This window comes from Copadichromis virginalis, linkage group LG18 (genome assembly GCF_057382275.1).
Source record: "Copadichromis virginalis isolate Kocher_CV1m ecotype Utaka linkage group LG18, C_Virginalis_male_GT1.1, whole genome shotgun sequence".
In the NCBI taxonomy this organism is placed as follows: Eukaryota; Metazoa; Chordata; class Actinopteri; order Cichliformes; family Cichlidae; genus Copadichromis; species Copadichromis virginalis.
Window position 1 is genome coordinate 17242247 of NC_140635.1, and position 16373 is coordinate 17258619.

General features: G+C 39.3%; 1 protein-coding gene across 6 annotated transcripts in view; it reads right to left on the reverse strand.

Moving 5' to 3' along the window:
* The window catches only part of asic1c (acid-sensing (proton-gated) ion channel 1c), a 115941-nt gene that overhangs the window by 16574 nt on the left and 82994 nt on the right, over positions 1-16373 (reverse strand). For 3 of the 6 annotated variants that reach the window (XM_085438453.1, XM_085438454.1, XM_085438452.1), the window contains exon 1: positions 1446-2590. The exons of the other annotated variants lie outside the window; for them this stretch is intronic. In XM_085438453.1, the coding sequence (XP_085294579.1) occupies positions 1446-2054 (609 nt within the window). In that variant the 5' untranslated portion in view covers positions 2055-2590. Of the gene's footprint in view, positions 1-1445; positions 2591-16373 lie in introns of those variants that run through there. 6 annotated transcript variants of the gene reach the window in all.

Consider the following 16373-nt stretch of genomic DNA (forward strand, 5'->3'; position numbering starts at 1 on the left):
AAGTGAAAGCTTACAGACCTTAAAGTCCTGTTTTAATGATCATAGCTGCCCTAATAGACTTCCTTTTCTCATCATCGTAACAAAAATGTGTGCTGCTAGCATGAGATTTTTGATGTGCAGGAAGGACTGAAGTTTGGATTCATTTCTACTGTGGTAAGGTCATAGAAAGAGGGCTGCTGGTTAAAACTCAGCCAGCATGGCAAAGCTGATCTCAAGAGATCAGATTCAGCGGTCAACATCCAGACCCAGACAGACTCACATCCATCTCACACAGATAAGTTTCCCCCCTCCCTGCTGGCTATATAATGAGGGAGTGCCTATACACATCATACAATTTATGACTGTTTTAAAATATTCATATTTATGTTTAGATCAAATGAGAGCATCAATCATCCATGCCGCAGACCCAATATGAGTTGCTCAAGAACAACAAACAGATAGCAAAATGTAAATCCTGCATATCGCAAGCCATCAATCTGGCCAAAAACAGAGAATTTGAAGATTTTAAAGCCTCTCCGTTGCTATGAAGCCACCATGGGTAGCTGACCTCTTGCAGCCTGTAAGACTTCCCACTGTAAATGTCTCACATCAGCTGAAGCTGTCACAGTTACATGTTTGATTTTTATGACTTGGATCTAGCTGTTCAGACCCACCTCAGCAAAGGCAGGGAGCTAAATGTGACGCCTGTGACAGGTGAGGGTTTTATATCTGGATGTGTCTTGCCAGGTTTAAAATATTCTCAGTCCCTCTGCATGCAGGCTTACCACTGCAGAAACTTCCCCAGTCGCCCTTGCTAATATTTTCTAATGACGTTATAAGCTACCGGTTTGTGTGCGAATGTATTTACTCAAGATATCACCACGCGGAAGAGCGGGACTATGGTTTGCAAATGTCACCCACTTTCTCGCTTCAGTTATTCAGAGATGAATGGCTGTAATGGATCCACGTCTGGTGCGTTTAAATGGGAAACTCAGCTGCATATTTTGACGCATATCCTCCTCGTGCCCAACAGATGTTTAATTAGAGACGCTGAAATTTTAATTTGAACTGATTTATGACGTCTGAATTATTAATGCGCTCAATTTTCGCCCAAATGTTGTCATGTTATAAAGCAAAAACGACATTAGAGGGACTCGGGAAATAGCCAGTCAACATAGCCAAATACGAAACCTTTAAATACAGCAGAAACTGAAGCCACATCATTGTGTTTGTGCTGTTGAGTGAATTTTAAGGAGACATGGGTTTTAATGAGGGAACAGCTGTCATGTCTTAAAGGCAAAAAGCAGGAGAGGCTTGTTTTGCAGCTCTGAAACATCAACGATTTAAAAGACCTGGAGAGAATGCCTGCTGTAGCTTTGTCAAATGCTAACATGAATTATTAATACCCCATATAAACAACGCTCACATCCACACCTGGCAAACACCATCTCTCTTTCTGTACATACAGTGCTGAAGTTTTTGTAGGTGCAGGTTTCCCCACGAAACCTGCACTCCAGCAGCATGTCCTCGAGCTGGTGACCGAGCCGACCCATCATCTCCGTGGTGTTGGTGTGATAATTGGGGGGTGGGGTGTAGCTGCTGAAGTCCAGGAGAGTGAGCAGACCCTGCTTGTGATTGTCTTTAAGGATAGACAGGCTCCTCTTTATGACTGTGTGATTATGATACAGGAGGTCCAACCAGTAGCCGCTGTGATACAGGTCATCTTTAGTCAGAGAGGATACCTGGAAAACATTTTTGTTGCAGAAGGTAACGGCTGGGAAGGACATGTTGTGAGCCCAGACCATGTAGATCTTGGTGACAGCGGGGTAGGACATCAAATAGAGGATTCGATTCCAGGACCAGGTGAAGAGGAGACTCAGACAAAGGAAGAAGGCCATGATCCAGATGACCCGCTGCGGTTTCGACTTGTCCGGAGAGAAGACAAACTTCAAACCGTGGATCTTGGTCCTCATTATGAAATCCACCGTGATCTCGTTCCATGTTGCTTTCAGCGAGCTGGACTGTGGGTTCTGAAGAGGGGGCTTCTGGGCATCACTTGATTTGTTTGGCTCCATGGAAACAGATTCGGATGTGGAGTCTTAAACCTTAATTGCGAGTCAAGGAAAGTGCTTCGTTGTCAAGTGCAGTTTCTCAGCTGCCCCCACTAGACTACAATTTACACATTTTCTCGACATGCACCTTAATATGTGTGTAACAGCGCGTGTGTGTATAAAAAAATCCAGGTAGCAGCAACTGGAGTCCTAACATGCAGCTGTCCCACTGTTCAGGCTTGAAAACACTTTGCCATGAAGATATAAACAAAGGAACTGTGCTCCTTGGGGGATGTAAAATTGATTTACATAATGATTCCTTTATGAGAAAAACAGCTGAATCACTCCATTAACAGAAACATCCAGCGTAACTATCCACACTCCTTCGTCAATAGACAAATGGACGTGATAATTGCAGATGTAAGCGACGGCTTCACTCCCAGAGGTAATCACTTTGAAAATTCGGAGAGGCTTACCCCTGTTGCTCAGATCTTTCACTCCTCCATCCCCCCTCTCCAGTGCCAGACAATACTTGCAGATTTCAGTGGTTTCTCTTTTTGTGCAGTAGCTGCCCAGAACCCAACTCCTCCCTTTTTCCACAGATTGAAGAGATGCTTTTTAGTGTGTTGACTTGAAGCCCGCAGAAAGGAATATAAAGCTTGTTGCCCCCCTACTCACTCCCTCTACAGTCGACTGGAGAATGAGGTGGAGCCACTGGATGAAATTGTTTTCCTCCGGTGATGAAGTGCACCTCCAATGGTATAGAGAGGAAGGGGTTGGTGGTGGTATTGATCAAAGTACAAATAATTGTGCTAAAGAAATTCCTCTAGAAAAAAAAAAAAAGATGAAGTCTGAAGTTCTTTAATATTGAAGCATCGCTCGCTCATGGGTCGATATGTCTATATAATTGAAGACTGAAAGGGAGGCAGCAAGTTGGAGAAAAACAGCTAAATATCCTTTAAAATGTGTTAGAAAAATATGTCACAGTACGATCTGTGATCTTCTTTTGCTCCAGTTTCAAGTTTAATTTCACAAATGCAGAGTAATGAGGGCTGACATCCTGCTGCATGCAGATGTGGCTCTGGCTGATATTAAAGGTGCTTTGCTCCATTTAGTGAGACTATCAGAGGACTGTGTTTGGCAGAAAGTGATACTTTCCCCCCATTATTTTAGCTGGAATAATTTCAATCTGTAATGCGAGTATTGGCTGGGTAACCTGATCAAAGCTGAGGTGACAAATGGTTGTAAAAAATTATTGCGCAAAGTTAAAAATAGAAAGAAAAAATGTTTTATTACTGTGCAGACTTAGACCAGAGGGTGTCATCTGCAGGTTTGGATGGTGGGAGCTAATAAAAAATAATTGGAATGAACTTATTTTAATATAACACAAACGAGTGTAAATGACTCTCGGGCTTCGTAGAGTCTGGGTTTCACTGACTAAATGCCAGAGAGGATCTACCAACTGATTCTGTTAACACAATAATAACATATTCATGTAAATTATTTCAGTATTTGAGGGCATAAACCTGGCTTTTTGCAAAAAGGCTGAGATATTACAAATGAAGAATTCAAGTAACCGATCGGCTATCGTTTAATAATTTAAGCTAATTCCTGAAATTACAGCTGCTGTCCCTCTGCAGTGGACTTAAAGTATCCCACAGTGCCTTGTAATAAGTTGCATGCAACCAGTGGTCACCGTCCAACTGTTGGATACAATCATTAATCTTCGTAGAGATAAATAAAGAGAAGGGCGACAAGAGCAACAGGAGCGCTCAGCAACATAAACTACCATTTATGTTCATTTATTTGGGATAATGTGCATTTCACAGGCAGATTCATGTGCATAGAGATTAGTATTTGGGTAAATGCGAAGCACAGTTGGCTAGCCCTGCCCTGGCTGCTCAAGAATCCAGGAGGTTACCGCATCTGAAGAGATGTATTTACACCAAACAGAAATTTCTCAGGCCTTTTATGTTAATAAAACAAAAACAAAGCAAACTATTACACCTGACACTAAAATGATCCCCTTGATGAGCAGTAAACTGAGATCTGATGTACATATCATGGTCATTTTACTTCATCAGCTCAGAGCATCAGCCCTGAGCTGGGCAACAGTTTGTTTTAACGTTCTGCTTTTTCAGGTTGTAATTTCTAAGGAAGTATAGACAGTCTTTGGACAGCCAACTAAAATCTATCATCTATATAAATATGAAATGATTTCATTGTGATATTAAGAGTATTTTGTCATCTTTGGGCAGAGCCAGGCTAGCCTCACCTGATCTTTTAGGCTTTATGCTAAGCTAAGCTAACTGGCTCCAGCGTCATACTCAATCGTCAAACAATCCCTGCTTTAGTCCCAGAAGAAGCTAACCTCTTGGGGTTGTGTCAGGAAGGGAATCTGATGTTACTTCAAACACAGCTCCCCACTGTGGGACCCCTTGTGAAGAAGGGAGTAGCTAGATATAGCTTCTAAAACAGCATTTATAAAAAGCACTGACGAGGGCTGCGGATCAGTTACTGTTTTGTTTTTTTAAAGTGGTTACACTTTCCTACAAAGGAGTTCTTTACAACCTCTGTCTTTTCTGGGGAAGGGGCTAAGATAAACAACATAAACACAATTAAAAGAAACTGTTCCACATATTTTTGACACTGCCACCTGGCGGCAGTACAACGCTTCAACATATAGATGATGGTCTGCAAAACCCTGCATCACACCTAAGCAGATAAATGTCAAATTACCCCTGTAAGAGCAAAATGGGCTCAAAATAAATGCTTGCACGTAATCCACAGGAAAGTCTGATATGTCACATTGAATTAGACACATGGCACTTCAAGCAGCCCAGCAGCCATCAAATCTACTTTAAAGTGCCAAGAAACACCACTAATTTATTCGTGGTATCTCTTCTATTTTCACATGTCGTGTTATTAAATTATTGTGCTGTCTGTGGTGATCGCGTCAAGATATTCATCGGAAATTATTCTGTCTTGGTTTGTGCTGTCCTCAAAATCAGTGCTGACAGCAAAGTATACATTAGTGTAAGTGTGATTAGAAAAAAACAAAGCTTCTGACTAGTGCAGGATAAATATAGGTTGTTTATTAATCTTCAAAGAAGCAAAATGTGATTCAAAGAAAGAATTATATAAAAAGAATTTCTACCCAGCCATTTTATTAAAGCCAAATTTACAAATGCATTACAAAAATAAAGCAACACTGTTTCCTCTGTGTTCAAAAGTCGTGATATTAATAGTCTGATAAGATTAATGAATGCCTGGATACTGAAAAACAAAGAATAGAGAAGGTTAAAGCTTCAATACAGTAATAATGGTTACTTTCCCTCTGTGTCCTTTCTAGCTTTCCAGCAGCAAAACAAGTAAATTAATTGGCTGAATTTAGCTCTAACAGCTACTATATGTCATGTCTGCACCAACCATCCTTTTTGCCCTCCAGACACAACAGATGCCCAGTATTGCTTTTCTTTTAGCCTTATATCTGAACCACTTTATTCTATAAAAACAACTGGATAAGCGTTTAATTGGAGAAATAGGGTATCTTTAATAATAATAACTTTAATTAGAATAACTATTTGCATAGTGCTTTTCAAAACGCACAGTTATAAAGTGCTTCACAGTTTGTATAAAACTACACAACTACACAAAGTTTGTGAGCTTCAATCTCAAAATAATCACCTCTGGTTTCAAAATAAGAGCAACCGAGGGGCGAACCCCTGGAATACAAGTCTTACTGGAATTTCACTTGAAGCCAGTACTAGCTAATGGCTAATTTTTATTTGCAGTTTAGCAGAAAACAAGACTGGATGATCTTTGCTGGTCAAGAGTAGTAGCAATTTTTTGAGCAGATATTGCCAAATGATACTTGACAGAAAACTACAGTCAAGTATCATTAGCACAGCAACAGCAGCAGATTCCTTTGTAGCTATTTAGTAGATAATCCAGGAGTAGCATATGGAAAGAAAAGTGAACTGGACCAAGAACTGAGCCTTGGGAGACACCACATATCAGGGGTGCTGAGGAGGACATGTAGTTATAAAAATGAAATTTGAAAAAGAGAAGTGCCAGAGATACTGACCCAGAAACTCTATAATCTGTAAATAAAAATGAAGGGCGAATAAGTCAAGCAATACTCAAATGGAATACTTACCTTTATCTATAAGAATCTCATTAGTAATTTTAAGTATCGCTGTTCCAGTGCTATAATTTTGTTGAAAACCAGACTGGAATTTATCAACATATTGTTACCCTATTTCAAGTAGCTGATGAGCAACAGCTTTCTTGAGGATTTTAGAAATGAACAGCAATTTGTAAATTGGCCTATAATTGTCTAAAACAGTGGGATACAGGGAGGGGTCTTAAAACAGACAAATGGTGACTGCTTTAAAGTATTCTGGCATGCAGCCAGATGATAGAGACTGACTGATAATAAAGCGAAGTGGGGGGGACCTCTAACAAATTTAGGATATGCACATATGAGAAAGTATACTCAGGGAAATCAGGAAGAAATTGAATTATAGAATTGGTTGAGAAACCTGTACAGGTTGGAAGGATCCAGGTTTAATGTGCCCCATCAATATCATAGGGCAAGCAACCCCCCCCCCCCCCCCCAAAATAAATAAATAAATAAGTAAATGAATAGATAGATAGATAGATAGATAGATAGATAGATAGATAGATAGATAGATAGATAGATAAATAAATAAATGTCTCACATCGAGCAGACAACATGGCAGGAAAACCAGACTGACATGACGAGCTCTTTTCAGTGACAGCGATCCAGTCAAATTTTGATATTTGATTTGTACTGACACGACACTTGACAACCTCTGTTTCAGACCCAGTAAAGTCATCCAGGCAAAATAAGGAGAACAAGAATACTAATGCTGTATGAGTAGCAGCAGAGTAGGACACCCAACAATACCGTCTTATCTGCCTTGTTTCTCCATTTATTGACCAGCTGTACAGACTTCCTCTATTATCATCGTCTTTGGAAAGATGCCAATAGATATGAAGCGCATTTAACTAGTAAGTTAATTGCTTGAGCTCATTTATTTTTGGAGGCGTGTGGCAGGCTGCTCCCGTGGTCTCAGAATCATCCCTCGTCAGCAGTTTGAACCAAAACGCAATTTCATTACTCTGATCTCCAGAGGTTACGCACTAGCAATACATGACAATCATCTTTACTCTCTTAACATGTGCTCTCTGTCTGACAGCGGCTATCCACCCTTTTTTCGATGTGGTATTTTCAAACAAAAGTAAACCGTGTACTTAAAAGGGACCTATTATGCTTCTTTCCGGCTAAAACTTTTTTTTATTCTTGGTCTCTACTAGATGGCTTTGCATGACTCACAGTTTGAAAATCTTATTTCATTTTTCATTCATGCAGATTTTTTTTTTTAGTTTTGCCACCCTCGCTATAAGTCAACTTCCTCTCTGATTGGCTGCCCCTTGCAAACAGAAGGTTTGAACAGCAGATTGGCGGAGCTGCTGTTCTCACAGTCAGAGCTCAGCCAAAAACACTAAAACTAGAGTCAGTTGATAATTCTGGGATTTTATAGTAGTAGGTATTGTAGCTTTAAAAGTAAATACTGGACAAATGTAACTATTCTTTGTATACATTTTTGTGTAAAATAATTATAGATTTCCTGAATTGAAGAGCAACATAATCGCATTAAAAAGGGGCTTTGTACTCCCGGGCTAACGACAAATATAAAGACAAAAGCTTTAAATCTGGTGTCAGACTGTAATCACAGCACTGCAATGATTTCAAACTTTTTTCTAATATGAAAAACTTTCATAACTCTGTTTGTTTGTCAACTCTTTCCCAAATCATTAATTTAATTAAAATATCCCCTCCAACACAGTGCTGCACTGACACAAGAATATATAGCACTCTGGGCAAAATGTAATGATTTTTCTTACCAATAAAATTGCTATCCTCCGTACTGAAAACAAACGTCTGCTGCTCACATACTGCTATTGTTATCATCCTTTGGATGAAAATGTATTTAAACTGTGTCTCAGTAAAGAAGCATGGTATAATAAGAAAAATTACCAAATTCAAATAAGCATCTCAAAGAAAAGCAGAACCATTTGAAATATCTATTCTTTCAGATTTTTGTATTACTAGCCCGACTTAAAGAGCAACTCGGTGATCCCTCAGGCTGTCAGGGAATGACACTAACCATCCTCTTTTATGTCAAAGCCGAGGCAAACCCCAGCGGTCTCATTAGAGGAGGAGCAGAGTTTTGACTGAGTAAAGGGGAGAGCTCCTTCAAGGGCCAGTGAGAATGTTCAACACCAAATGAAATCCTGGCAGCAATTAGATGCACATCACAACCTCACAGAGTGCAGCTGGGGAAGAGAAGAAGCTGGACACAAGACATGCCCAGCATTAATGTCCACTCACTATTAAAGCTTAGCTAATTAGCTGATTAGTCATTTAGGGTATTTATGAGCTGTTTAGGAAAATCTTAAGCAAAAATGCCAAACACTGTTTTCAGCTTTTCGTTATTTCTTAGTCTTCTATAACATATAGAGAGCGCAAACAGTTAACCAAGAAAATAACTTTCAGATTAATTAATAATGAAAATAATTAATTCATCTGTCCCAATGCCCTAATGCCTGCTTACTGAAAATGCACATAAAAAGGATGCTGCTATTATAGTACATGTATTATTAATCAGTCTGTTAAATAATCACATTATATATAGTTTTCCTTTAATTAAAAGATGTATTGATTAGATCATATAAAGTTCCCCCGCAGAGTTCGGGATCGTCTCCTTTATAATAACGCCAGTCAAATAACATATATTAAAGTCAGACACAAATCTAAACATTTGATAAGCTGAGATCAGAGAACATTTGTCAGCCTCGGAGAATCTAAACTGATCTAAAGCTTATCAAAACAGTCGCTTATTCAGTTGACAAAAGGATTAATGCATAAACAGAAATGACCCTGTGTTGGCTTTGAACTGCATTTTACACCGACTGCAACGTGTTTGATTTATTCCACTCAGCACATTTTCCGATCAGCAGGCCAAACCGCACTGACAGAAAAACAGTATTCAGTGTCAGCCTTGAAAGTTTTAAGATAAAAATTTATATTATTTAGAGCTTGAATAAATGAAGCCGGAGCACACTGAGTAGCATAACATTTTCTCTATGAGGTCAGGATTCCTCATTGCTATGCAGCATGTCAGACTCGGCGTTGCATGAAAACTTGAAAAACTCTCTGAGAATTTCCAAATTTTAGATTTAGGCCAGCTGAGAGACAGGCTGAGAGACACTGTGATTTAAAATGACCAAACAAATGCAAATCTGGACGAGACAGCCAGACAGAGCAGAAATGTTTGCAATCAGACTGTCACTCTGTTGGACAGGCAGCTTCTTTAGCAGAGGGAGACATCTTGTGGCCTGCCTCTAAATGAAACTAACCTCTCACACAGCCACTTTGTATGCTGCACCAGTCGTGCACGGAAACCCTGAGTGGATATTTTTGCTAGGAGAGGCTTATACTGTGAAATGCCTCATATAAAATTCATCAAAAGGAAGAAATATTGCCATAGGAATATTTATTAAACGTAGGAAAATTAATTAAACAAAAAATACACCAAAGCTGCTCAGAAGGAACATATTCAGTGTACATTTATTGGACATAAAAATGTTAGTCCTTGTTGTTTGTTACATTCCCCCCCCCCCCCCCCCCCCCCAAAAAAGTGCTGTTTTGTTGAGCTGAGGCAGCATGTTTTTTTCTGGTTCAGTTAAAAACGTGCCCTCCCATTACTTATTTAAAATGTAGAGTAATTACAAAGATCTCTGGCGCAGCATATGTACAGTATATCCTCCCAAGCAAACCAGGTGGAGGGCAGATGCAGTCTGTATCAATAAAACACAGATGCAGCTGGCTACACCTGCTGTCTTTCTCCCTTGTTCCATTCCAGGCAGAATCCAAGAAATGCTGTCACTCAAGCTTTCACTCTGCAGCCTGCAGTCACACTTTGATAAACTCACTCCTTGAATTTCCTCACCGGTACTTTTGCAGGGATAATGTCTTTTTTTCCACATCTTGTTTGCTCAGCTGGAGGCTTTTGGTACCCTGAATCCATTCAGGGATAAGCACTTGCCAGCAGTCTAAAATTGCCACAGTGTAACCCAGCATTCCATCAGGAACTTTTTTTGCCCTCCTCATGTATGTGTTAAGAATAAAAAGCATATCCTTAAACGTTCCTGAGGCTATACACCAAATCTCTCCCTCGCCAGCATTTAAAGGACTTTTATTACAGAATACAAATTTTGAAAGCCAATTACACGTTCATAGTTTAAAAATCACAACTGAAAAAACAAACAATGAAGTATATTATATGGGCAAAAGTACCTGGGCACCCACACATTACTCCTACAGGAGCTGCTTGGCCATGAAAACCCATGACACTAAGCTCCCGACACAGAATTTTTGTGCAGATGCCAGAGGATGCCAGAGTAGTTTTGGAGCTGTGCACTTACTGAGTTACCACAACATTGGTGCCTCAGTACTTTATGTGGTCTGACACTTGGTGGCTGACTTGCTGCAATTCATAATCACAACATAAAATCATGACATTCTTAGTCGTATGAGTTCTAAATTTAATTTTTCTGACAACCTTACAGAGATTGAAATCTTTGTAACTGAAAACAGTATGTTAATAATACTAATTAATCACTTATTCTAACCTATAAAACTATATTCGATTAATTTTTATTTTTATAGCACCAAATCACAGCAGCAGTCACCTCAAGGCACTTTATATAGTAAGGCTAAGACCCTATGTAAGTATGCATGTGTGTGTGTGTGTGATATAAATGAGTTACATAGTGTTTTGATGCATTCATATGCAGCATGTCACACTGCGTTTATAATATCTGACTGTGACAGGCTGAGTTGTTATTAACTCAGCCTGTCACATTAATCGCTGAGTTGTTATTAATAATGAAAAAACCATCCTTTCTAACCTCTCTAACACTCCACTTCAGTTAATATATAAATCATTCACCGCAGTCATGGGGCAGGTTTACAGATGTATGCTGACGATATGGTGATATATGTCTCAGACAAAAATGTCTCGTCTGTTTCTTTGCATCGTTTACATTCCATAGCAGCACGACTTTAAAACTCTCAGCATTAATAAAACTGTCAGTTTGCCTCTCTTCCAGGGCTCGGTACTGAAAGAAGCCCATAAGTTAATTTTAGAGGCAATTCACAGAACAGACCTCATTTAGATATTAGATTCTCTTTCATTTACCTTCAGAACCTTCAGGTGAACCCTGAAGCTACTCAGCTACTTTAAATCTTACTATACTGCAGTCTGAACAAATAAATACAAACATACAGTACATACAAAAATAAAAATCACTTAGTCATCTAGGAGGAAAGAAATCTCACAGAATCCAGTGAGCTCTTTAGAACGGCATAATCTTTCAAAATGTTTGTTAAGGCAGACTGCATTACTAGGTGCTTGACTGTATACAAGTTTAAGCTCGTGGCAGTGAAAACACCTGTATTGAAAGAGGTGTGGCCTAATAATAAGGCATTTCCAACAATAGGTGATGTCTAAGCTCTTCTGTCTAAAGGTGCAACGGGTTGAAAAATTAAGACGATGCAAAGTAACAAAAATAGCAGAAATGTAAACATGTTCACATGCTGGTACAAAAAAGTATTTTGGTATTTATGGGTAATTTATTTCTTCAAGATGACTAAAAAAGGTGATAAATTATTTTATAGCTTTACTATTTAAACTGCATTAAGGCTTAAAGTTAGGCCATTTCCACTTTAACTCACTGGTAGGCTTAGTAGGCTTCACCCCTGTTAATTGACTGAACTGGATCTCTGCAGCATGTTTGTGGTGTTTTCAGATATTTTAGTGGATTTATCTGAAAGAAAAAAATAGATGGCCTGCTGTGCGGATCATTCATTTGCATGTTACTTAGCAATAATACCTGGTGATGGTGTCAGTTTAATGGAGCTATGCAGTATACTCCATTTGTCCATATATGATCAATTCTGCCTTAAAAACAACAACAACATGGCACAAACATGGCCAAATTACTAATGCTGATGTTTCACAACAAGGTATCACAAACCAGTGGGTTCATCTTTTATATACAGTCTATGATATTGACCAAATAGTCTTGAAGAGTAATCTCAGAAAGCAACTCCACACTTTGAAAGGTGCAGTGCATAACATATTGGCTAAGAGACCAGGATGTAGATCCCAGAGGCCATTAGTGGAGGAAAAAAAAAAAAGCTAAATATGGCTTCTGAGGCAATCAAAAATCAAAAGACCTTGTGATATGAACCATTAGTCATTTGTGCTCCATCTGTGTTCAGTAGATTAGGAAAACTTGGGAGTACAATGCATGCTGTTGTTTGAATATCATGATGCCAGGAGGCTGATAATCTACAACAAAACATAATGGCTCTATTGGTTTTGGACAGAGCCATATTTGTGTCCGGTGTCTCCACCTAACAAGCCAATTAACTTAAGAGGTTCTGTCAACGGGCACCTCCGATGTCTGCCTATGGTCGTATGCCGGATGTGCAAGTCAGCATAAAGCACCCTCACACAGCATCCCCTCCATGAATTCCTTCAGTATTCCTCCTCAGTGCCATTGACTGGACTGCCAATGCTGCACTTAAAGTAACAGCGATTTTCACAGTAATCTTTTCTGATACTGAGTACTGGAATAAACACATTAAGTATTTGTAATCTGGCCTGTCATCTACGCTCGGTGCGTCAGATTTGTTTATTTCATTGTTTGCACTATACTCTATTTTATCTCTACTCTCCTTTTCATGCTCTAGGCAGCAGTGTAATTTTGTGCTCCTTCACACACCTTCTTCCTTTCATCTCTCCTAATGCTTCCAGTTGTGCATCGAGGCAGTGGCTCTGCTCCAAAGCAGGCTGAATCACAGTGATGGTGTCAGTGCTCAGCTGAGTCCCAGTCCCACCTCAATCTAAGCACAGCGCAGCCTCTTTTTCTGTTTTCTCTTTCTCATTTGTTTCCATTTTGTGTCAGCGCTCCCCTTCAGATCTATTTGTCGCTTTTCACCCTTTCCACCTCTCTCTGGTATAAGGAGCTATTCTTTTGTACTTTTCTCCACGTTGCCTATTTTCTCTCTCTGTCTGCATCTCTGACGCTCAATCCTGTCTTCTGCTTCTTTTACTCACCTTTTTCTTTTCTTTGACCTCCAAAGCCAACATCAGCCTCCAGACAATACTGCAGTGCATAAAGTAAAACACCAGCTCCTGGCTCTAGCTTTGGCAGGCAAGACTTAATGTAATATTAAAAAGGAAGTTTAAACCAAAGGTCTTTTGTTACACCATAAACTAATAGATCTACGGGAAGTTCAGTGACAACATAGAAGATCAAGCGTAACGGGATAAACATGTTAGGATCAGCTCTCTGCAGTGGCATGGGCCGGCTAAAGTGCTGAGCTGGTGATCGATTGAAATGATATTACACCAGCTTCGGCATGCATCCTGCATATACACAATGACAGATGATTTATTTGGTGTGAGCTAGTCTTGCAGGCTTAATCCACAGCAATGATTCAGGGTGTGTTGGGGTGCTTACGCTTTTGAGTATTAATGAGGTAATCAATCACACGCCACTTCACAGACAGTAAGGCACCAAGATGGAGGCATGAGATTAATTTGATAATGAAGTAAAGCCTCCACCAAGACACTTATTTGGCAAATCATATATATTATAATCTAAAAATGGTTTTCTTTAATGTGATGTTGTGTCATATACAGCGTCCTAGCTACCAAAAACTGTAATCTGAGCACGGCTTGTTACCACAGACTGATCCAGGGACATTCAAGGCTATGTTTCTATGCATATTTAGAGCACCGCATGGGCAGAACATTCCCAGCCTCTACCATCTGCCAGCTTTTAAATATACGAGAGTCGTTCTCCACCAGCAAATTACAGCATCTCTCCCCCCAAAAAATATTTCATTACTTGATGCAAAGGGAGTGATTGCACTTGGGGGCGCTGATATTTCCCCTATGAGATTTCTCAATACGACTGCACCCATACCCAGCTCATTAGCTGAAACATCTGGTCTTTCCTGTCACTGTCAGGCATGCCAAGTTTCTCCAGCCACTGTTACTTTGTCTAAAATGCTACACATACGTACACGCATGCATGTACTGAAATAGATCCGAAAGGACATCTGAAAAATGTTATCAAACTAAAGTGAAGTATTAGTATGCTACAACTAATATGGTCGAATAGCTGCAAAACTTTGTACTAAGAGGTTTAAATAGGAAAATCGAGCCGTATGTTTATTCTAATGATGTCCTTTTAAAAGCCATACCAAAATGGATCAATTAAGTGCATCAGCAGAGGTATCTGAATGATTCAGTGCATATATTTTCTCAGGTTTTTCCACATACACAGAGCTAATTGTCGGATGTTGTCTAGACCTTGTGTGAGTCATTTTGTGTTGATGTTGCTGAAGTATATAATGGGTAATCTCAATTCCATCCCATCTTATCTCCTATGAGAGGACCTGCCTCTCAGCCTCCCACAGAAAGATCAGCAGGCCGAGGGAATCGAGGAAGGGGGAATTCAGGCAGCTCTATGAATCTTTAATTAGTCCCCTCTATACTTAGGCCCTCCGAGCATCTCCAGTTTCTGACATTTAGCTGAAATGTGCCCTTTGTATGCAGGGATGTGAAGAAGCCAAGGTCATCTGACTGATCACAGCGATATCAAAATGTATCTTTATTAGCTCATATGCGCTGTGTTGTTTTTGAGAATATGACTCAAACCTGATGAGTCATTTAAATGTGCAAGTCTTCATAGTAGGTGTCAGGTTTGGTTTGAGTTGAAAAGCCAAACCTTTTCTTTTAATGTGAATCACTGTCACTAACAAAAAAAGAAATAAATAGCAACAGTAGCGCTACATTAGAACAGCTAGGTAATTAGTATAAATCGTTTGCCTCTGTTTCACTGCTGGTTCCCAAAGAAACTGTGCAGCATGAGACACCCGTCTCAGGCTGGGTTTTCATCACTCAAATCAATGGCCCATTTCATCGAAATACAATCCTTCCCCTGTCTCTGCAGCAGGACGATTAAGTTCCGCTCAGATTCTGCTGACATAATTTTATTTCTTTCGTAAAGACCTGAAAATTGAGAAGGAAAAACTGGAGTTCACAAAAAAAAAAAAAAAAATGAAGGCACACAAGTTAAGACAAATTACCTTTTCATCTCTACAATGACATTGTTCCTGTGACATTATGTGCTTTAGATTTTTGTGATCGGAGACAAATATTTAGAACATTTGGTGCCATTACTACGATGAAGACGACAATCCTTCTGAGGTATTTACAAAGAAAAACAGTAACGTGTTAAAAACCCTACTGGTCTTGAAAACAGCATATGCTTGCTTCATAATGCATGATGCATGATGCCAGCAGAGATTTGTTGAACCATATGGCACCTCAGTAGATTAAACGTTTCGGAGGACACTTTTAAGAAAGTAACTTTCATTTCTCCTTCAAGAAAAATTACAGCTAATAGCAGTCACAAAGTGAAGAACTGGACCCAGCATAAATATTGGCATCACTATAAAGGCGAACGAAACACATTCCTGCTTTGTAAACAGAGATAAAGTGCTGCTTTATTAGTATTCCTCAGAAACTTTTCCTCTTCCACCCACGTACCCATTGTTCTCCCTAAAGCTACTTTATCTTTTCACAAACATGTCATTTATACTAGTATTTTAAAAAATAAAGTAGGGATTATGTTAAGAAAAAAAAGCTAAATTACGCAGTGACAGCATAATTTGAATCAAAGTGATGTCTCCTCTACTAACGATATCTGATTTGAATGATTATGCTCATCATGACATCATGACAGTGCTCATTTTGGAAATGTAACGTCTTTGAGCAGATCTCCTGGTGTTTAGAAACATAAACAGACTCATTTTTCACTTCACCCCCAGGCAAAATGAAGCGCTGGAATCGTAGTTTTATAATGAATATTGAACAGCTCACAGTTGTTGGTATTTCTGCCTGAGGCTTTGTTTCTGTTCAAATTTTGCTTTCAAGCTTTCTATTAATAATTTCAAATTAAAGATTTTTAACACACGATTTGACACTTCCCATTAAATATTTTGTTTAAATATTAATGAATCAGCAATTAACCTGCTGAGACATTATGAAATATTGCAGAGAGAACATGTTCAACCTCTCATTGTGATCTTGTTTGGGATTTTTTGGTTTTAGCCCTAAATGATTGAGTGGCTACACTGATCACACAAGAGGTGACACCTACATGAGG